This window comes from Phyllostomus hastatus, unplaced genomic scaffold (assembly GCF_019186645.2).
Source record: "Phyllostomus hastatus isolate PE091 unplaced genomic scaffold, TTU_PhHast_1.1 phas_contig_137, whole genome shotgun sequence".
NCBI lineage: Eukaryota > Metazoa > Chordata > Mammalia > Chiroptera > Phyllostomidae > Phyllostomus > Phyllostomus hastatus.
In genome coordinates, this window is record NW_025333583.1 from 999,546 (window position 1) to 1,022,588 (window position 23,043).

General features: G+C 49.1%; 1 protein-coding gene across 1 annotated transcript in view; it reads left to right on the plus strand.

Moving 5' to 3' along the window:
- The first annotated feature begins 18,189 nt into the window (after nt 1-18,189).
- Nucleotides 18,190-23,043, plus strand: part of PID1 (phosphotyrosine interaction domain containing 1) — a 203,620-nt gene continuing 198,766 nt past the window's right edge. The window contains exon 1 of the mRNA XM_045855769.1: nt 18,190-18,509. Coding sequence (XP_045711725.1) covers nt 18,480-18,509 — 30 coding nt within the window. The 5' untranslated portion in view covers nt 18,190-18,479. The remainder of the gene's footprint in view (nt 18,510-23,043) is intronic.

Genomic DNA, 23,043 nt, shown 5'->3' on the forward strand with positions numbered 1-23,043 from the left:
TCTGTCCCCGGGGGTAACTTCTGTGTGGACTGGGTCGGTTATAATCCTACGCAGGCCAGACTGGCTTGACAATTTCTCTCCAGATGTGTGTCGGTCTCCATTCCTGGCTTCTACCTCCTGGGAGTGTCATCTCTGACTGTCTACTTCACTCTGCTGAGTTGGAGAACATATATTTTTGACTCCTTCTTTCTTAGGAAGGTTAAGTTTTTTATTTATTGTTTTTGTTTTTCTTAGCCCAAGTCTTCCTTCAGCTACTGAATCAGGCCTGGCTCTGAGGGGCACAATCTGAGGGGTTGATTGGTGACTTTAAAAATAATGACAAAATGCTGTTATATAATTCATTCATAAAGAGCTAATGGGAAGAGTCACTGATGGTGTTACAATCAAACCCTTCTTATTTTACTTAAGCTAAACAGAAAAAAACCTCATCTAAAATGGAAACGAATTCAAAACACCTTTTTTTCTGCCTTTCACAATATTCGAAATTAAGACTAAATAGCTTAGACTGCCTTTAAAAGATACCATTTCAATGTTTAGTCCAAGGCAGAGGAAAGCTTATATATGCAGAATTCTAGGCTCTCTTAAAAAGTAGCTTTTATTTCACTTGCTATTCATAGTGACATGAATAGTGCCAGAGTCTCTGGGCTTTGGTGGAACCCCATGAGCTGGTTAGCAATGGGTGACAAGATACACAGAACCTGGCACATGGACCATTTCCCTGTTTATTAAACCAAACGATATATTAATGTGATTGACCCATGAATGACTATTCAAACCTATTTCTGTGGGGACAGAGTCTGAATTTCAGGACCCTACATTTTAATTCATAACACTGAATTCTTTTAACATCTCATATGGTGTTATGGGCTTCATTATGTCATCTCCCTAAATTCATAGGTGGATACCCTAAACTCCAAGACTGCAGGATGTGGCTGTATTTGGAGATAGGACCTTGAAGGGGGTAATTCAGTTAAAATGCATAGATGGGGCCTGACTCCAATCTGCCTGGCGTCCTTAAGAGAAGAGGAGGTGAGGACGCCGAGAGACACCAGTGATGTATGGAGCACAGGTGTAAGGCCACGTGAGAGACAGCAGCCACTTGCAAATCAAGGAGACAGGCCTCAGAAGGAATCCAGCAGCCACCACTTTGATCTTGGACCTCTAACTGGGAACAAATAAATGTTATTTATTCCACTCAATTTGTACTACTTTGTTATGGTGGTCCTAGAACACTAATACACTCCCCATAGCAGCTGTCGGTTAATCTTATCCAAAAATTAGAATGTGTTGCATTAAAGATAGGGTGCAACACATTTAAACGCAGTTGAATGTCCATACCTGGAATGAACTGAAGATCTTGGAGTAGAAATTTTACTTCTTCTAAGCAGTCTGGGGACGATTATCCAGTCAGATGACAGCAATGAGGATCCTTCTTTTCAATGAGAAGCGACCCTCCAATCCCACCTCCACATATTTTCTTCCATAAAGAACCAGAGTCCCTTGTTTAACACGGTAAACGTTCGCTGCTAGTGACACGAGCAGTGTGGAGCGCTAGCGTTCCCTGTTTTATGGAGAGTTGACTCTGTGCACGCCTGGAATGGGCCAGCTTTCTACTCGGCAGGCCAGGGGCCAGTCCCTCCCTAGAAGAAGACCAGAATGTACATTTCAAAAAGGAGGTGGCGGGAAAGGCTGGCTGAGGAAAGACAGCACACGCCCACCTCAAGCTTCTTTGGAGCATAATGCTTTAGTTCGTGCAGACCTCGGTTGGTGCGTACCACCCCCCCCACCCCTGCGGTGTTTCTCGATGCTCCTTTCCAGCTGGCAGAGGCCCAGCTGTCCCGTGGACAGAACGTGTGCTTTCCGCTGTGTTCTCTCTGGGAGGTATCTGTGGGCTGCTCGCAGGGGCAACTCTGGGAGCTCCAGTCCAGGACAAGTGGCTCCGCCTTTGCGGCAAACTGGTTCTAAAGCACTTTGAGATCTTTTGGCACAATGGAAGGCTTGTTCATGTAGATGTTATCGATGGTCATTATCTGAAACAAGCAACACCTTGGTAACATGAGAAAAACAGGAACCAGATCTGGTTGGGAGCCCGACAAAGCAATTGTGTGGAGCGGACACAGAGCTCCGAGCTGCCGGACATGCTGGAGAACTACTCCTCACTGTCTTCGGGTTTTAGCAGAATCTCCTGCGAGAGGGCAGGCCAGGGGCCTGGGAGGTGCTCGGTGCTGGAGCGTGAATCCATGAGCTTCCGGGCCCAGCAAGCATGTCCCTTAGGATGACCGTGTTGCAGGTCCCCCAAGGGCAGTGCTGACCACATGCTGTGCCCTGGAGGCTTCCTAATGAGAATGAGTATCTCTGAGGCAGAAACTTTAGCTCTCCAAGGGTCTGCAGGCAAAAGTGTTTTTATGCCTCTCCTTTTCGGTACCCAAAGGTCCAGAGAGTTGTGTTCAAACGAAGGCAGGTCTACCTGGGAGTCAGAATCACCCAAAGTCCTAACAAAGTGACCTTCCCTATGGTGAATATACTAATCTCAAAATTCAGTCAAATCTTGCAAAGCAACACCTCCTTATTTAGTATACTGTTGCATAGTTTGTAGAGCATCCAACCTTGGAAGAATGGATGCAGTTCTACTGAGTGTAGCACCATGAGACAAAGCCACACGCTCGGTGCGGTATTCATGGTGACTTAGCCCTCTCTCTACTGAGGAAGCTGTGACTGGAACCAAGAACTTCATGGCTGGACATGTGACCATGGGTGTACTTGGCAGAGAGAGGTGTTGTCGGGAGTTTCACGTAGCACTGGCGTAACTTCCCAGTTCCACGAGGTGAAAGGGGACAGTGTGGAGAAAAATCAGAGCATGCGTCTAAGCGGACTATGCCCTTTTCTGCTCTGAGCCACAGGACTGCTCGGCTGCACCAGCAAACCTTGGGAGTGGAGCAAAGCCCGGGCACGGTGGGGATGCCTCCAGGGGTGTTTAAGGGGTCAGGACGGCTCAGAGAGCACAGTCCTGGGCAAGCTGGAAAGACTGGGCCTTTGCTCTCAGGAGGAGTATCCGAGGCAAAGTTCAGGGGTGGAAATCTAGCAGAGAAAATTCCCTATTGCCTGACCCTTGCTCTGCCCCCAGAGCTCTGCTGATATTCAGTTACAGAGGATGTCTGGTGAGATTTCCAGTTGCAAGCACATTTAGTACTTCTTGGTTTTGAGTCCAAAAGTGAGGAGGAATTTATTTTCTTGGCAGGGCAATATTGGTACCCCTTGCCCGCCACAGATCTGTTTTTTGTTGGGTGGAAATTCCAGTAAGGGACAGAAATCCCATCCACCATCACTGCTGCAGTAATGGTGGATGGGATTTCTCTCCCTCAAAAACAACAGCAAAAAAAAAACCCCCCAAAAAAGCGTCTGTGACACAAAGAAATTCAAGTGAATTTTAAAGAGCTGAGTCCCCAAACCATAAGGCTGTTTTCCCCCATGAGCGGGGAGGACTGGACCTCAGAACAATACAGTGGCTTCTGTCTGAGGGAAATGGTGGGGGCTGAGGAGAGAGAGAGAAGGGGGGGCTTGGAGAGGACGTGTTCTGATGAGGCACAGACATGCCTAATGGGGGACTTACCCCATTTTGTTCCCAACTCTCTTCGCCATCTCTGTGAGATACTCAGTAGAATCTCAATGACTTGCCAGCGGACTGTTTGCCAGGTAGGCAATGGCTGTCGGCCTCACGGCGGTGGTGATGTGTGTGTCTGTGTGTGTGCAGGTGTGAGAGTGTGCGTGGGGGCGGGAGGGGGAAGCCACGGCTGTCAAGAGAGACCTGCCACAACTGATCACACCATTTAGGCAGCTGTCACTCTGTACCTAGTACAACACTATGCTCAGCCCTTTAAATGTGTTATCCTATTTGATCCTCATAACAATCCAGCGAGGCACTAGTGTGTTTTCTGTTAAATCTCTGTCCACAGCCTCCCTCCTCAGGAAAGAGGATGTGAGCATCTTTGCAGGCGGGGCTGTGTTTCATTCATCTTCATATCCCTACTGTCCACTACAAGGTCTAGCACGAAGAAGGTTCTCGTGATTATTGGTCCAGCTGAACTGAGCAGAGAAGGCCATATGATTGAAGATGAAGATTGGAGTTAGACTGATTGGAAGATCGAGTTTGGATTTTGTCTTGTTAGTGACTGTGGATGTGATAGATAGACCAACGGCACGAAAGGTTTTTCATCAAAGCAGTTCGTTCTCCTTGTCTTGGTTCACAAGCCCCCAGCAGGTAAGACTTACGTGCTAATGCTCAACTTCAGTCAGTACTGCATCCAGCACGAATACATTTTTTTTTCTTGACATATTGTATCTGATGATTGGTTATATTGTCAAAGACCAGCTGGAGGTGAGCTTAAGGGGTATAGGGAAGCTCAAGTTTCTCTCTGAGCTGCCCTCTGGTTTGTAAATGGAATGGATGTTACGAAGCTTGTTAAAACTCTGAGGAAAGTTACTACTTTCCGCATTGAACTTTCTGCAAAAATGATTGGTTGCCAATTGGAAATAAAGATCACTATTGTGACCACAAGAGCAGAAACAGGAAAATCAGCTGTCCCAAAGTCTCCCAACTTCTGTCTGCCTAGATGAGAGAAGTCCATCGGCTTATTCCAGTTTTTCTAAGGACTTAGCAGAAACCATACATTTCCCTGCGATAAGATCATGCAGGCTAACTGCGCTAAGCATTTACTTTTGGCAAATATTTTCGCCGCCTGTTGTGCTAACCCTGTTCATCTCTTGCTGATAATAAACTCTGATTATTCATTATATATGTCTTTGGATAAAGAAACGAGAAGACAATTGAGTTATTTTAGAAGCAGTTCTTTCAGTGGTAAAAAGATTTTAAAGCAAATATTCCTCAAGAAACGTGCAAAGAAAAGTGACCTTTGGAAAGCATTGTTGGGAAGCCACTTCATCCACTCTCCTTACTTTTATTGACAAGGAAATTGAGGTCTGAGTGTTCAGCTGGCCCCGAGGCCCGAGTCCAGGGTCTCGCTCACCCCTCCACGTGCTTAATTCTCCAGATTGCCTCAGAGCCTTTGCTGAGCTTGCTGAAAATGCGTTTCCCCAGATATTTTTGTTCAGTGTGAGAATATACATTCTTCAAATTCTGTTCCTGCGTTCTGCCTCTTTTAGTGACTCTAAGTGAGTCTAAGGAAATGCAAACTCTTTATTTCTGGCACAGTAGAACTGTGAGTAAAAGATACCTGATTACAGGCAACTGGGACAATGTAGCTGAGGTGACAGCAGAGGGAAGCCCACGAGTGTTTGCCAGAAACCCCGGCAGGATGTCCCCGAAGGAAGCATCACCCGGGCTTTGTCTGGGCACCTTGGTGTGCTTGTCCCCACCTCGCTTTCTCACCTCAGGTCCTTGTCATCTAACCTTGCTTCTACGGCTCTGTAAGCACCATGGCTTCCTTCTGAGAACTCAGACCTGCGCAACCACAGAGCCCATTTGCTCAGACACCAGCCTGGGCAGAGCGGCCACAAACCACTTTGACACATTCTTCTAAGCAGTATTTTCTCCAGGTTAATGAAAGAAAATATTGTGCTTCCTACAGGAAACAAATTGCTGCTATTTGAACCAGAGGAAAGTGCACAGCCAGCCTGCATTTCGGCAAGACGGATCCCCTGCAAATCGCAGCTCATTCCAGAATATGGGATGCGATGGACGCTCGATGGTGTCCGAAGGGAAAGAACGGCACCCGGGAAATAGTAACCTTTCAGACAATGGAACAGGAAATGGGAAACCGCTTGAGAGTTACTTGCTTCCGTTTTCATGGAAAACAACTCAAGTCCTGACCAGGGAGACAAAGATGTAGAAAAAGCTGAAGGAAGTGAAACACAAGGGAAATGGGACATCTTATAATTAGTTAATTAACTAATTACAGTGGAATGGGCTCCATTCAAGTTTAAATATAGCATTTTTTTTTCCCAAAGAGCAAACACGCATAACAATGTCACCTGTAGATCCCAGGTTGTGACGTGGAGAGGCCTCCTGCCTCATTAGTCCGTCTCGGGGCCACCCCCAGGCTCTGGGGCACAGTCACATGTCAGCCAGGCCTGGTGACATCGAAGGGAGAGTTGGCCAGACAGGACCTTATGTCTTCTTTTCGTACTTGGCGTTTTCACTTGAGATGGGAAGTTTGCTTTTCAAAATAATTGTTGAAGGCGAGTTAGGAAAGTCCAGGTCAGCTCGCTCCGTCTGCTCACGGAAAGTAAGGGGAGGAGTTCTTCCCGGAGGTGCTATAAAGCTGCCCCACTCACCTGCAATGGAAGGAATGCGTCGTTCCTCCCTGGGCACGGAGGTGCATTTCTGCGCACGCTCCTTAGAAAGACGCAAACCAGCCTTTTGAGTGTATCTGGTCCGAGTGGAATGAATTTCTTTGGAAAGAGGGCTAGTAATATCTCCCTCCAAATGCCCCGGGGAAGATTCATGAGGAGCTGGGCACAAATTACATCAAGTGAAATGTTCTGGAAGTTTCTATCTCTCCCTTCTCACCTCTTTTCTGCCTCCACAAATTCTTTTTGCAAGGTCTGATTTAGAAATCTCGGCGTGAAGAAAGAAAACATTAGAAGGTTAGAAATGGAAGATTTGGAAACTTCCACCCTGCTATTTTTAGTAAATCCAACGTGAAACATTACTTTAGAATTTTTTCCTTAGTATATTAATTCTCTTTTTCTTTCTTTCCTCATCAGGAAAGAATTTCTCCATAATCGTCTTCCCCTATCACTCTGGGAATTATTTTCGTGTCTCTTTATTTTTCATCTTGAAAATGGCTGGGTTAGAACTAAAAGCATAGATAATAATTCTTTGCTGACCCAAAAGTTCGCTTTTCAATATGAGAATGGCTTGAAAGGTACACATATATAATATTTCTCTCTCTCTTTCCATATGTTTCTATTCCGGTGGGACTCACATGGGATTCTGTGTTTGGAATTAGCTCATTCTGGGGGAGCCTATTGGAACTAATACCACCACCACCAAGTTCTTAGCAACCACGGTGCGGTCATTGTTTTACAGGGTGAAGTTTTCCTGTTTTAGTGTCTCAGCGACCTTGGACCAACCCATTACAACGCAAAGTAAATTCTAATCTTACCGCTCTCACCCTTCCTCATTCTTGCCTACCCTTCCCCACTGTATTTAGTGTTACAGATCCCCAAAGGGCAAATCACAAAGCTATTATAGCCCTAAAAATAGATTTGGATGATGGTGACAAAATTTGAAACAGGCAGGGATGGGTCTCAAAGAATTCCATTAGTGTTATTGATGTACGACGTTATACACATTTCATGGGTCATTAGCCAAAGAAGAGAATAATAACATTTTAAATCTGGAAAAAACTTAGGTAAACTCATACAAAACATGTACTGATGAGAGAAATGAGGCTGGGAGAGGGGTAACTTTCTCGAAGTCACACAGTGCTGGGACCAGGGTCAGCGCCCAGTACCAGGCTCCACAAACGTTGGGATCCTCATGGGTGTTGCAACACCTTAATTAAGCTTTTCTGCGCTTTATGATGACATCACTGTGTTTGGACGATCAAGGGCACAAGAGATGCTTATAAATGTAGGAATTCATTGAAATATATTGCAAAAAAAATCCAGAGCTTCCTTGTTATATACTCTTGCCATTATTAATCAGTTTTTGGGGGGAGGGGTGGAAATATGAGGTCTGTCCAGAAAGTTATCAAGCCGTGTAATATGAAAAACAGACATTTACTGAAGAAGATACAAGATACAAGAAACATCGTACATAGGACAATGACACCTCAGTCCCCTTCAAAGTTAAGACCTTCTTGAGGAACTCTGGTTCATTGGCAGCAGTTTGAATCAAGTCATTAGGAACTGCAGCACGATGCTCCTTCTGCTCTGGTAGCAGAAGCTGCAGAATGAATTTTGCAACGACATGTTTCATGCCGAGATCCTGCGTCAAAATACCAGATGCGGTAATTTTTGGAATCCCCAGATCTGCTTCTAGTTCTTACACTGTCAGCTGCCAATCCTGGTTGATTGCAGCCCATACATGTTCAACATTCTCAGGGGTTCTGCTTGTTGCAGGCCTTCCAGAACGTGGGTCACTTTCAACAGATTCTCGACCATCTTTGAAGCATTTGTGCCACACTTTTATTTGCGCTGCACTCATTGCATTGTCACTGAAAGCCTTTTGAATCATCTGAATAGTTTCCACAGAGGAATGTTCAAGCCTAACACAAAATTTGATGCAGATTCATTGCTCTGCTCGCTCAGTCATTTTGAATGTGACGGCCACACAGTGCGCATGCTCACTCACAGCGTCTGCTGTCCCCCACTGACTAGTCCAGTGAAGTTGTCACTGTTCACCCATGTGCATTCCAGTCCACTCTCCTTGGCTGCCAGGTTACATCGACGTTGTGCAAACTCTTCTCATATTAACAGTGGCTAGACTTTTTCCAGACAGACCTCATATATCAAAAGTGTGGCATGATGCATATCAGCCTGGGTACTTAATATAGAAAAGCTCAATAACTCACTAGAGACAAAAACCATAGAAACATTGCCACTATAGCCCTTAATTCGATACTTTCGGCTACACTGGAACTTAGACACCAGAGGAAGGAAGATGAAGAAGCCGACTCGCTGTAGATGGTCTAAGAGACGCGCCAGTGGCTGTGGACGGCCACACTCCCAATGGGAACACGCACGGAGTGCTCCAAGTCTATGTATCAGCAGACAGGATGTGGCCGTCAATAAAAACATTCAAAGTTATAAAAGTTGTGGCGCATCGTGTTTGTTTACAGGTAAGGTGGGAATAATTTTATGGTTTCACTTTTTAATTATTTTGTAAAGACTTTATTTTTGGAGAAAGGGAGGGAGAAAGAGAGGGAGAGAAACATCAATGTGTGGTTGCCTCTCAGACGTCCCCAACTGGGGGCCGTGGCCCACAACCCAGGCATGTGCCCTGACTGGGAATCGAACCAGTGACTCTTTAGTTTGCACGCAGGTTGGTGCTCAATCCACTCAGCCACACCAGCCAGGGAGATTTTATGGTTTTAGAGTCTGAGTTTTTGGAAACATAGTTGAACCCAGGCTTGTATGATTCTGGCACCTGGGTTCTTACCTACAAAATGAAGTTGGGAAAATTATAGAACAAGTAAAAGACAACATTAAAAATTGCCTGTAGAACCATCATCTAGAGATAACTGTTATCAACCACTTGGTAGATTTCCTTCTTTTGTCATTTTTTTTCTCTTGCTTTAACGATTTTGGGGGCTATCTCTGTCTCTGCTTCTATCCCCTCCCTTATCCCTTTTCCTATGTAACTTTTTAAAATCATAGATGGGAATGAAGCTGGAGGACAGAGATGAATTATGTGTGTGTGTGTTGTCAGGGGGAGGAAGCATGGGACTTGGGAGACAATGGCACTCTTTGACAGGACACTTTTTGGAACGGGGTGCCTTTCAACACTTACGCACAGAATGAGGGGAGGATGCTGGAGACTCGTTTCCTGACACACAGACAGAATGCAGCTGGCATCACGGCGCGTGAGTCACATAGCCACACGCATGCAAGTGCACACACACACGCAGACGCAGGAAACAAATGTTTCACAAAGCACAGCGCCCCTTTCTTGTGGGTGGCGTACTCTGATATTTGCTCTTCTTCCATCCCCTTCAACGTTGTACAGTGCTGACCACACGACTCCTGAGACCGACTTCACAACCAGCGAGGAAAATGGGAAGTAGAGAACCCTCAGTGGTCAGACAGCACGAGGGTAGTGGACGTGTACGGCCTCATTTCCTGTGTCTTTGCTGAGCGCCAGGGACAAATCCAGCCCTGACCTCACCCCCACGCCCCTCTCCCTGCCCCCAGCAGCCAGCACCCGGCTTTGTTTCAAACCAGTGGGGCGGGGGTGGGGGGGGGCTATGGTGTGTTCAATTTTGTTTTTTACTCTCTTCCACATCGAGTGTGGCTTTAGTTTCAGCCGTGAGAAATAAGCACAAACATTTTAGAGAAGATAGGAAGAATAATACTGGGAAAGTATTTCCGTAAGTTAACATTCTGGCGCTGTGCTGGTCTGTGGTCAGGAGCACCCAGAAGTAAACTTGCACCTCTGGGGTGAGTTCTGTAGGTGGGGGGGCTGTTCCTTCCACCTGGGCCGGGCATGCTCACCCTCACCCTGGGGGTTGGGGGGGCTTCTGCTGGGGAGCGTTTACTCCTGCAGGGCCCGTAGCGTTAAGGGGAAAAGGGCAGGCTTCAAAATCGCAGACAGTGTGTAAGCTAAACTATGTCAGTATTGATGCAAATCCTTTTTCTATCTCTTTAGCTATCCAAATGCCTAAAAGCATGCCGAGATGTTTCAAAAATGGATTTCTCTGCTCGACTGGATTACGTGAAATATTTATGTCCTTCCTGATAATATTCTGCATTTCTCAACTTTTAAGAACTCTGCATGTATTACTTTTGAATAATCAGAAGCAAAAAAAAAGGGTTTTTCTAATGACTTTTTAGGTATTAGTGCTTCATTGCTTTTGTGGTTTATAAGAAAAGGAAATCCTCGCAGTTAATCATAAGAGCATTTTAAAGTTCCTCTGCATGCCCAGTTGGTCACAGGCCAAGAGTGGCAACAACAGACCAGGCCTCTGCACTCGCAAAAAATAGCCTCGCTCCCTGAGGACCATGCTGCTACAGGGCGTCCCCTGTCCTGGGGGCCCACGAGTTAGCTCGTGAAGCAGCTTTTTTTTTTCTTAAAGATTTTATTTACTCATTTTTAATGAGAGGGGAAGAGAAGGACAAAGAGAGGGAGAGAAATATCAATGCATATTTGCCTCTCATACGCCCCCTACTGAGGACCTGGCCGGCAACCCAGGCATGTGCCCTGAGTGGGAATCGAACTGGAGACCCTTTGGTTTGCAGCCCGCGCTCAATCCACTGAGCCACACCAGCCAGGGCCAAATCTAACTCAATTATATGTATGTACACATGCTCCAAAATGTCGCCATGACATGGTGACCATCCCCCCCACCCCCAAATGTCTGTAGCAGTGGGTTTTCAACTGGTGTGCTGCCAGGAATTTTTCAAACATGCAATACCTGACTATTTGATCAGGGATGCTGACCTCTTTTCCCTTAGATTGTCAAATTAAAAACATGACAACAGCCAACACAATGGTAGCTGTCTGGTCTGAATGAATCCAAATTATAACTTTTTTTTAGGTCAGATGAACTAAACAATATAAAAACTCTTTTAGCTGCATGCAACACTTTTGATAGGCTGATGTTTATTATTATTGAATTAAATATTTTCACATTTTCTTGATGATCTCTTTATCCATGGGTTATTTAACCATGGGTTATTCCATTTCCAAATATTTATAGCTTCTAGGCCTTTCTCTGTTATTGATGTGTGAGTTAATTCTGCTGTGGTCAAGAATACATTCTGGATGATTTCAGTTATTTTAAAGTGTTAGAGACTTGTGTTGTGGGGCAATGTATGGTTTATAGGGACGAATATTCGTGTGCATTTCGAAAAGAATGTCAGTCTGCCTTTGCTACCTGCAGTGTTCTATGGGAAGCAATTCCATTAGTTATTTCACAAAGCAGAGTTCAAAGCATCTTCCTGGGCAGAGAGAGCAGCCGTTTCTTGGGTCAGAGGGGTCACGGAATCTGGGAATTCAAGGTCTCCAAGGGCATCGATCTGTGTTCCCAGCCGCGTCTGCAGGGCCTCACTCCTTCCCCTCGGGGTCCTGAACTTGGCACAGCACTTTCTGGAGTAAGGAACTTAATCCTCCCTGGAGCTCTGCTCCCTGTAGAATTCCGGGGCCTGATCCTAAGCTTCCTCCGCCATTTAAAGGCAGGAGATGCGAGTCTCTTTATATGCCGGGCAGGAGGCTCCCTGGTCTTCCCACCTTGCTGTAGCTGCCAGCTGAATTTCTGTCTTTCACTGGGGTGCCCACAGCACTCAGCAATAGCCCTCTGATTCCATAATCCTTATGATTACTGTTTCCCCTAGACCTGGCTAATGCCCAACGCACCGCACCCATCAGTCACTGCGCCCCCCTCTGTATCCATGTCAGTTCCTCGCCAGTGAAACATTTTACAGGCACCCTGCCACAGGGTCCAGGGATGATCTGGGTTCCATCTACTGCCATCCAATGGGTGGTCTGGCTCCCAAACCCCCACCTGAGTGTCTGAAAGGAAGTAAGGGACATGGGTTTGGGCAGGAAGAGAGAGGTGAACTGTTAGGTGGCTGTTCAGGAGGGGTCTGGAGCTGGGATGGCCCTGACCATTGCCCCCACCCAACGGAGGCGTTTGCAGGTCACGGTGACCAGGCATTGGAAGTGGGCTGCCCCTGGGATGGGCACACAACCTTGGGCGGGACAGCACCCAGAGGGAGGGGGTTCTGTGTGACAGCAGCTCCCAGGGAGAAGTGAGGAGGTGGGTCCTCAGGCCTGGCGTCTCCCCAGCCCTCCCCACCCCCCCGCCCCGAGGGTGCATCTGGCTCACACGGCTCATCACTTAGTCAGGGCTCAGGCGGAGGGTGAGAAGGGCCCGGAGACACCAGTGTGCCAGGAACACTGCGGCCCCTGCCCGGACGGAGTGTGGGGAAAGCGGATCCCTGCTCCACCCTCTCTTCTGTTGTCACTTCCCCAGGCGGGAGTTGAAATGGGAGCTGGATCTGCTCCTCCCGAGGGCCGGGCAGAGCGGTGTTTATGGAGACAGTGTCTCAGGGAGAATGAGAGGTAGACAGTGTCTCAGGGAGAATGAGAGGTAGACAGTGTCTCAGGGAGAATGAGAGGTAGACAGTGTCTCAGGGAGAATGAGAGGTAGACAGTGTCTCAGGGAGAATGAGAGGTAGACAGTGTCTCAGGGAGAATGTGACGTAGACAGTGTCTCAGGGAGAATGAGAGGTAGACAGTGTCTCAGGGAGAATGAGAAGGGCTGTGGCAGACAAAATACCTTCACGTCCACTGCTAATGGCCTTCCGGGGCTTATGTTAGAAAAACACCTACCTTGGTCATTAAATCTGTGAGGCACAGTCCCTTTCCTGCTGTCCTTTCAGATGGACCTACTAGAAAACATAGCCGGCGTGACTTGGAAGCATGGCCAGGGCAGAGGTGGGCATGAGAGGAACGGGGAGCAAGAATCAAACAAACAAAAAGAGGGAACTATGTCTTCACGCTACTAGACTGTTAGTCTTCATTGTAATGCCAACTCTGATAAATCAGCCGTTAAATAAATCAGTCTGATAAATACTGAGGAGAATGTGAGATTTAGTGGGAAAGACTAATCCTTAGCAATGTTTTCTGGACCAGGGATCTACTGCTACCTAACCTGCCACCCCAAAACTCAGGGATTAAAAAAAAACCCAGCCATATTATTTGCTCACAGTTCTGTGGATTAGCAATTTGGGCTGGTCTCAGGTGAGTGGCTCTTCTGCTGGCCTCACCTGGGGTGCCCAGGTGGCTGTGACTGAGCTGGGTGTTCAAAGGTGAGCTCACTCACATGCTGTCAGCTTGGCCTCCAGCTACCCGGTGCTCAGCTCCAGGAGGCCAGCCAGCGTCTTCCTGTGCTGACCTCAGGTTCCAGGAAGGTGACGGTGGAAGATGCAAGGTCTTTTGTGGCCCAAGGTTGGAACTCCTGCAATGGCACATGTGTTACATTGTATTGATCAAAGCCAGGCACACGTCTACTGGACAAGGCCATGGGGAGGAGGAGAGGACTGCCAGTTGATCCTGGGGCTGGACCGGGCAGGGCAATCAATAGGCATCTCTCACCCCAGTCCCTATCTTTGGAATGTACCCTTTGCCCACTGTTCCCACAGTGGGGGAGTTTTCAAGGGCGCAGCCTTGAGAGAGCACTGTGTTGCTGAGACCAGCTGGACTGAACACCAGACCGAACCCCATTAAGGCCTCTCTATACACTAAACTTCAAGGATTCCGGCTGGGGGCATGATGGGGGCGTGCAGAGATCGACTGTTCTTGCAGCTGCCCAAGACAAGCTCCTCTGTCCATTCCCGTGTTTATTACACCTGCCACTCTGGGATGTGGCAGCTGTGCCAGTGTGGGATGGCCTGCCTCTTTCTTCTGTCTCTCCGTGCCCTCTGTGTACAGGGGGCCAGCTTACAAACCGACGTCCGGCACAGATTCAAAGGCGCACAGATAAATTCCATCTCGTGTTGGGAGAAAGAGGCACGGGCAGGGCTTCTGGGGGAGGAGGATGTCCGTGGCCATCTTTGAAATGAACCTGCGGCATTTCCGAAGGGGGCGAAGGTATGGGGAAGTTTCCCACAGGAGAACTGAAACACGCATCCTGGGCAGGAGCCAATCTCGTGCCATTTGCCTTTAACCAAGCTTGCGGATGAACTGTTAAGGTTTCTTTTTAAGAGAGGGAAGGATTATCTGAACACCCTAGTAAACACCCATCACAACGCAGGGGCAAGAGCCAGTGGCCCCATCCCTACAGGAAGATTTAAGTGGTTTAATGAACTCTCAGTCTTCTAAAATATTGCTCATCTACAGCTGTTTTGCTGGTTTTGAAATAAGGTGAATGATACCATAAGAAGCACTTTCTTACGCTTGCTTTGCTAAATATACAGCCACAATAAATTTTCCTGGCCATCCGATTAATTTAGAAAGGTAAATGAGCTTAAAATATGGTGTATCACTTTTGTGAGAGAAACGAAAGCAGACAATTGAAATCCACAAATATCCCAAATAGAAAGGACTGGATCACAAGGAACATGGGCCACTTTGCAATAACTGGATTATTTCAATCATAAAAAGGGGGAGGAAAAAATAACAGGATGAGAACGAATGTTTTCTGCACACCTACTATGTGCCAGCCATCTTGCACACATTCCCTCCACCATGGCTGCCAATAATGCTAAGTGCTAAGTAACATCACCCCTTTTACAAAGGAAAAACCTGTGGTCCCACAAGGCAAATCCCTTGCTAAGAGTAATCACCCAGATAATTCAAACGCTGGGACTCAACAGGAGTTTCCCCATTGTCCTCGCTCCTCTCCAACATGTATTGAGATTGGTACATATTTTATACTTGTATTCAAATTATGCACATTTTAGCCTACTTTTGTAAATCTATAATTAGACCATAAGCATTTTCAGCTGCAACACAGCTTTCCAATTACCCTTCTTAATAGCTGCATACTATTGAATATTTCTTTGATATGTGGGACCATTGATATGTGGGACCATAATTTACTTCACCTTTCTCCTGCCTTAGATATATAGGTTGCTTAGGGCTCAGAATCACGGACGAGACTTAATCTGGCTTACAAAGGTCTCTAGGGATGGTTGTAATTCTTTCCCTGGACAAAATACCATTTTTATAATTCATCGGGGCCTTGTCAATCTATTTTCTTAGTATTTTTTATTATTCTCCCTTGAAATGGTATTTATTAAGCTTAGATCTGCTTAGCAAATCATGGGGGACTAAGGACATGAAGTTAGGCATGTACTTATGTGCCGAATATTCCTACACACTGCACCTGAACACCTCCTGCTTACCTGAATGAAGAACGATTCTTTGCCCCCAACAAACCTCTTGGCTTAGTAACGCAGCACCTTCAGACTCACCTGGAGGTGCTGTCCCGCGGCAGAACCGCACAGATCAGAATGCATGTCCGCGTCTCGCCAGTAGATGTCTCTCTTTCATTCACCCTCTCTGGCGGGCTCCTCCTGAATGGGAAGGCTGGGGAGCCACACAGAAGGGTGGGAGGTTGTCCCATCCCTCGGGTCACCCTCCACCAGCCTCCACCTCCCCCCCACCCCGCCCAGTTTTCTGATTCATGGCATAAAGGTAATGTAACAGAACTGTCGTTTGAGTTTCAACACATTCTCTCCTTGGCCCCATCTTTTTGCAGGGGGACTGGTAACTGAAAGCACTCTCTACAGAGCCCGAGACTTTCCTCTTTAAATAGCACTGCACTCGGAACCAAAAGCTGCATGACTGAGTCACAACAATTAATTACACTGGGAGGTGAGAAGACAGGATTTAACGCTCTAATGGGATGTGAATTGAGGCCCGTTATCTCATCCTACTGCTATTTAAAACAAAATCACTTTTCCTCGGAGGCGTCTGTGACTGAGGATGGTTTCAGAGCTTAAGTCTGAAGACATCCCTGGCAACCGAAGATGCCTGTTTTAGCTTCCTGAGTGGCTTAATGGGCACATTTGGATTTTCTAGATTTTTGTCACGAAGGGCATCTCTGTCTGCTTTGGGATTGGATAGAAGAGAATTAGGAGGCTGGGAAGGTCTATTATTGTCACTAGGATTTTTCAGGTGTGGGAGTTGTGCAAGAACAGTTATCGGAGAAGAAAAAAAAACCATCGTCTTAAAACAGAGACCACATGACCAAGCATCTGAGATGCCCGTCCACGTAGGGCTGGCACCCCAGCCGCTCATCCCGAGGGGGTTATTGGCAGGCCCAGAGCAAGTGGCAGGGACTGTGGGAGCAGCAGAGAAAGTGAGTCCTCAGGATCTGCAGTCGGGGGGGTTGGGGGTGTCTGGGGACGTGGAAGGGTGTGAGTGAATGGGGGGGTCCTATGGCCATCTGGGGAGACAGAGACCAGCCTCTCAGAAGCCCGTCTGTGGCTTTGCCAGAGGCTCCTGCGGCACCACGGGCTCCTGGCCCTGCCTGGGTGGGTGGAACCAGCCAACAGCGGTGAGATCTGGCCTGGGAAGGAGCACCACAGGGAGGTCGGAGCTCTGGGTCTGGAGCGCCACCGGGCCACCCTCCTCCGAGTGACTCTCCGTGGATCTTTGCTGCCCAAGCCTTGGGAGACACTGGACTTCTGTCCCTCTGATTGCTGCTGGGAGGATCTGAGGAGCTGAGCGCTGGGCTCTGGAGTGCTCCGGCGTCACTCTACACGCACACACGATAATGGACAGAGCATTCCGGGCGGCGTGGGGTGTTGGTTTTGACAGTGTGAGGGCTGTGCACGTGTCCCAGGGTGACCCAGCTCCCGCCAGCCCCGAGGCTCAGGACCCCACCTCTTGAGAGCCTTGGCCCCTCCAGACACTGCATTCTCGTTCAGATCTCTCTGGTCCTTCTGCCCCACCATCTCCTCCTCCCACACTCCCCGTCAGCCCTCCAGAGGCAGCGGGGCACCTCTGTCCTGCCCGGTTCCTCCTGCCCAGGACCCAGGTGGCTGCTCTTTTCTCCAGGTGTTTCCACGGTCCCACAGCCGTGATAGCTGCCTGGCCAGAGCTCTGGCCTCGAGGTCGTCTGAGTGCGCCCTCCAGAGGCCCAATATGTTCTATCTCTAGTTGGGGATGTCAATACTCCTCTTGCCCAGTTGTCCAGAAGATGTGAAGGGCCAGGCCATTTTAGGAAAGGGGATTATGTAGGGGAAGGGCAACACTAGCCTCTGCACCTGGGAGCTCAGGGTAGCCGGTGGCTTACCTCTGGGTCCGCAGAGCCCTGCAGCACCTGGCAGATCTCAGGGATGGAGGATGGAGGATCTTGGGCTGTCCTCATGTGGCTGGATGTGCCCCAGTCTTCGCTGTCATGTCGCCCCTCAGTACAGGTTTTGGGTCTTACTCCAGACGTCCCCAGGGCCCCCATCTAACAAGCCGTCCCCTTCCCTTCTTCTCACATCAGCTCTGATTTGTTTTCTTCCCGACATTTATCATCACCTGGCCTAATACTTGTTCTCGTGTTTTCTCGTGTGTGTGTGTGTGTGTGTGTGTGTGTGTGTGTGTGACTGTCTCCCCAAGTAGAATGGAGATTCTTCTGTTCTGTGTGACTCTATCCTCAGACCCCAGCTCTGGGACTGGAGCATGTAATAGGTGCTCAGTTAACTCGGGTGGGAAGAATGAATGGAAGTTCGACGCCCAGCACAGTACCAGGCACATCACAGGCAAATCAGAGCCTAGGGCGCCAGGGGCTGCGGTTTCTTTCATCAGGAAGCACCCTCTCCAGACCCTTCTCTTTCCAGCCAGTCTGTCCCCTCTGCCAGGCTCCATCCCCCCCTGGGGTTCCTGCCAGGAGCAGGGTCGCAGGCTCTGGCCTCCCCACGCTCCCCTCACGGGGATCTGGGGGCCGTCGCAGTAGGTCCCGCGACCCCCGCCGCCCCCGGGTGCTGGCTGTCGGGCGGGCGCCGGCCCCGGGCATGCTCAGAGCGCGCAGGTCCGGAGGCGGCGGCGGTGGGGGAGGAGGAGGGAGCGGTCGCCGCTGTGCGCTCGCGGGCCCGGGCGGAGCTGCGCAGTCTTCTCGCAGCTGCGCCAGGACAGCCGGCGCGCGGCCGAGCCCACAAGTTGCCGGCAGCTGAGCGCGGCGCCGCCCCCTCCTGCTTGCAGCCCCCTGCGCCCACCCCGCGGTGGTGGCCCGCCGGAGGACGCACATCCCGCGGACGCCGACCCCAGATGTAAAGCGGCACCGCAGCCCCTCGCCCCCCAGGCGCATCCACTGAGTCTCGCCAGCGTCTCCTCTGCCAAACCCCGCGGCTGGAAGATGTGGCAGCCGGCCACGGAGCGCCTGCAGGTAAGGGGCACCGGGGGCCAGCCTGGAGGAGGAGGTGCCCGGGCCAGAGGAGCAGAGCTGGCGCCTTTGCCCACTTGCAGGGATTTGCCCAAAACAACCGTGTTAGACGCATGGATAGGAACATGATGCTGTTGGCTTATCCTAGAGCCAGGCACCCGGCGGGGGCGAGGGGGTGATAAATTGATGAAGGCATCGCTTCGGGCGTCACAACTTTCGGCTTGGGGGTGCTGCTTGTGCGCGTGTTGGAATACACACGGTTGGGCTTTCTGACCAGCAATGTCAGATTGCATTCCACTGACACAATTTTACTGGTCTGGGGTTAGGGCTTTTGCATCCAGATATTTTTCTTCTTTCTGTCTCCAGGAAAGACAGAACAAATGATTTGTGAAAATATCCATTTGCCAATATACTTTGGAAATATCAGGCTTGGCTTGGCTTGGTCATGGTATGCTACTTCTTTCCTCCTTTCCCCGTTCTCCGGAGCTCTCCTGTCATCTCCCTTGAACCTACGCTCCCCCAGATATTTGAAAACCAAAAGTTCAGTGAAGCCAGGAATAATTATGTCCTGGGTCATCCCATCAGAAGTTTTTCATAGTTGTCTACTGAAATAAAACCCTTTCATTTGGATTCTGGAGCTATAGAGTTGGGAAGGGGGTCAAAGTGAGAAAGAGCTGCGTTTTCAGAAGGGACCCTGGGGACCCTGGGGACCCTGGGGTCCCCTTGACTTGAGATTTGATGGCTTCCTTTTGCCCAGAGATACTCTCAAGAGGGAGGGCAGCTGCCTTGCCAGATATGACCCACGGAGCCCCGCAGTGAACTTTTGGCAGGCTCCGAGCCACACTGTTCCGTAGTCAAGTTTGAAGAAGTGTCTAAGTGGTGAAATAGAGCACAGTTGGAGGCCGAGCGTGTCTGCAGAGTGCGGACGGTGGAGGCCGGGGGCCCCGACTGGCTTGGAAGGCTTCTCAATGAAAATTCAAAGCTGCAGACTGCCCTGCCATAGGCAGGGGTCACCTGCTTAGACCACCGCTTTTTAGCAGGGTCAGATGCCCCACAGCCTCTGTCTGCACCTCTCTGGGCCTGAGATACGCGGGGCGTGGGTCCACATGAGCAGACTTGGAGCTATCAGGCCAGTCCTAGGGTGTCAGACGAAACAGGAAAAGGGACCTGTAGCCTTGGAAATGGGGTTGGGTGGGTGAATAGCCTCTAGCCCCCTCCTTGTCTTAGTAAGAGAATATCTGCTCTGAATGATTGCTTGATCAAAGGTGATGTCAATGTATTTTGGCAGTGGCAGCAGTTACCAACTGTGTGTATGGATTCCTCCTTCCGTTTGGGGTGTGGATTCTGTTCTAAAGGAGGGGGCGATGGAGGGCTGCAGGGTGCAGGGCTCCCCATTAAGTGAGGTGGGTAACTCTTGGAAGTCCTCAGAGAGCAGAAGCCACCATTCCTTAAGGTGGTTCTTATGGCCTGGTGGTCAGTGCTGTGGCGGGGTTGGTGGGTTTTGTCCCTTGAAGTTATTTCTACCGGCCCGTTTCCTTTAGGGACTGCCGTGTGCTCCAGAGCCCGTGGCCCTTGGCAGGAGAGAGCTCTGGCTTGCGTTCCGCATGGCGCGCATTCCTCCCTGGAAATGTCCTCCTGGCTCTTCTGCGAAATGTACACACGTACAGTTGGCACGAGTCCGGCTCATTATGGTTCGTGTTTGCAGTGCGCGTGTTTCCATTGGGAGGTGTCATGTCGAGAGAGCCCGGGCTTTGGCTTTCGAAAGCTCGAGTAAACATGGCTTATCGCTGACGAAGATCCAGTCACTGCTGGACGGTACTTATCAATGTGGGGCTCGACCTCCTGCTCCTCAAGTTGGAATGCGTCAACAGCCCGGTGCTCTTTTGAAAAGTCCATCTCCAGCCTCGTGATTCACAGCGTGAGCCAAACGGAGAAGAAACCGGCTTCGTACTCATGGTTTCTCCCCCAAGAGCAACTCCACACTGTTTAAAACACTCCTACTTTGTATGTTTTTACTTTTTGCTCTGGGGGAGGGAGACGCTGAGTGTGAGGTGGTGAGTGAGCCGCTTGTAATAATATTTTATTTACATTCCTTGTGGTTATCTTTGTCACGGTCTCTGATGGCTGGAATTTTTTTTCCCTTCTGTGCCCTCAGGGCACCACCGTTTCTGAAGTTGGTTTCCGATTCCTCAGTGGTTCCTCGGTGAGTGGGCTGCATTAGCTCGCCCAGATCCTGGGGCTGTGGAACTCAGTCAGGTTCCACCGGGAAATAAATGGCAAGCCCACTCTTGAGCGAAGCCCCGCCTTCCTTGCACTAATTTTTTTGACCTTCTCCAGTAACCTCATTAATTTTTTTTATTAACTTTTAATGCAAACATTCTAATTTAGATGAGCGGGAGTGAAGAAAATGCTCCCAGCATGCGTTTCCCAGAGCTGCCTGTAAGGACCGCGTTGCCAATTTCTTGCACAGACACCTAGAAACAGCAGAGGCACCGGAAAGCGAAGAATGACATCTTTTCCTAGTTGGCTTTATGAGTTCCTATTTGATGAGGCCCCTTCAAAGGGCCCGCCGTAGCCCAGGGAATGTGGCAGAACTTTGCTGAGGTCAGTTACCCTCTAACTAATGAGAATTGAACAGATGGCATCTTTGACCTGGTGGGGCGATCAGGATCAATACCCACTTTTTTTTTGCCAAACAAAACGATGCCGACGTTTTCCCGGCATCTGAGTTTTTGCTGTTTGGCCCACATCTAGCATGGGGCGAAGGGACCGGTTGCCCCGAGCAGGCCCGAGCTGGGTCATTTCTCATTCAGTCACACAAACCGCGGCAAGTTCACCTGCTCCCTTGAATGTTAAAACTTCTGCCGCGTCGCACTGGAGCTCGGGCCGGGAGCTTCTGCCACGGAAAACATAATGGGCTCAAAAGGGATGTGAAGGTTTATATGACCACCCCAACTTTTAGAATCTGAATTCTTCCCTTTCACTGCCTCCTCTGAGCCACAGGCTTTTGTTCTTGGGAGGAACCGGGGAAAAGTTATACATTTTTAAAGAGAGATTTGAAGCAGGTTGTGCTCGGAGAAGTAATGGGGACTTTTCAGTAGAAAAAGGCTAAGTATGGTTGTTTAAAAATAGAGATGAGATTACCTCTGGCCTCCGTGTTTAAAATTTGCATGGATGTGTTCTGGTTGTCTTGGTTATTGGGCGGAGCGGATCCATTAGAAGGGACAGACTCATCCATGCCCTAGTGGGGACTCGCTTAGACATAAGGAGCATGTATTTCCCTGAGCGTATGTCTTCCGTGAGCTATCAGATTCTTTAAGTCAGGAGAGGAGGGGAGCCAGAGAAGGACGAATGGGGATTGTGAGAAACAGAGGCCAGCCCTTGCCCGGTGGCTCAGTGGGTTGGAGCGTCGTCCCACACACCGAAAAAGGTGGGGTTCCATCTTTGGTCCGGGTGTGAATGGGCGGTCCCTGACGGGTGTTTCTCACATCCATGTTTCTCTCTCTCACTCTCCCTTCCTCTCTCATTAAAATCAATAAAAACACATCCTTGGTGAGGAGCCACAAAAAGAAAGAAAGAAAGAGAAAAGAGACAAAGGAGGCCAACACGTCCTTGCCCGTGGTGTGGACATTACAAGGGTGGCGTGGGATGGGGTTGTCGGAAAGGATGGGGAGTGAGTCTGAGCAATTTCTAATTGCAGCGTCTGCGTCTAATCATCTTCTCGTGATGCATTCCATAAAGGTTCCAGTTTAATCATTTGCCTGTCTTCCCGGAGATTAAGATTCTCCGTGGTAGATCCAGGAAATACAAAGCTTTTATCCATCAAGTCCGATTTTGGCTTCTCGGCCTGGGCCATTTTTTTTCTGCCTCTTCACGTTCTTTTCCCCCTCTCGTTTTGGCCAAGGGCTGGGCGTTCGAGCCTCCAAAAGCGGGTGAAAAGAGGAAGTGTCAGGAGAAAGCCAGAGCCTGAAGAACTTCCTTTTGGTTCCCTGTTAGACTTTTGGCTGATCAAAAGGGTGATGTTTTTAACGAAACAGAATTTGGAGACTTTAGGAAGGAAGAGTCCTTCTTCCCCCAGGATTATCCTGCCCTTGCTCTGCCCGGTCACATCTGGTGCATCTCACCGTGGCTTGGACTGTGGGTTGCTTCCAGTTCATTTCTCTACTATGATGCCACTTCTGCTTTTCCCCTAAGAAGTGAGGCCGAAGAACCCTCCAGAACGTCAGCTGGAGACCGTCAGACCTGGCCCAGGAGGCAGAGAGAGCACCTTGGTAGACGGGACACATTTCTAGGCAGACCGAGTGGACAGAAGGATCATGGGGTGAGGAAGATAACGACAAGGCTGCTCTCATGGGACGCGTGTGAGTGTGGCACTGTGCTGAGGAATGTTCGTTGAATGATCCAGCTCATTCACCTCCCGTAACCACTCTTAGCCCCATTTTATAGATGAAGACCCTGAAGGCCAGAGCGTTGACATGGTGTGGCCAAACTCAGGCAGCTAGCGATGAACTGCGTGGGCACTTGAACCCGAGCTTAC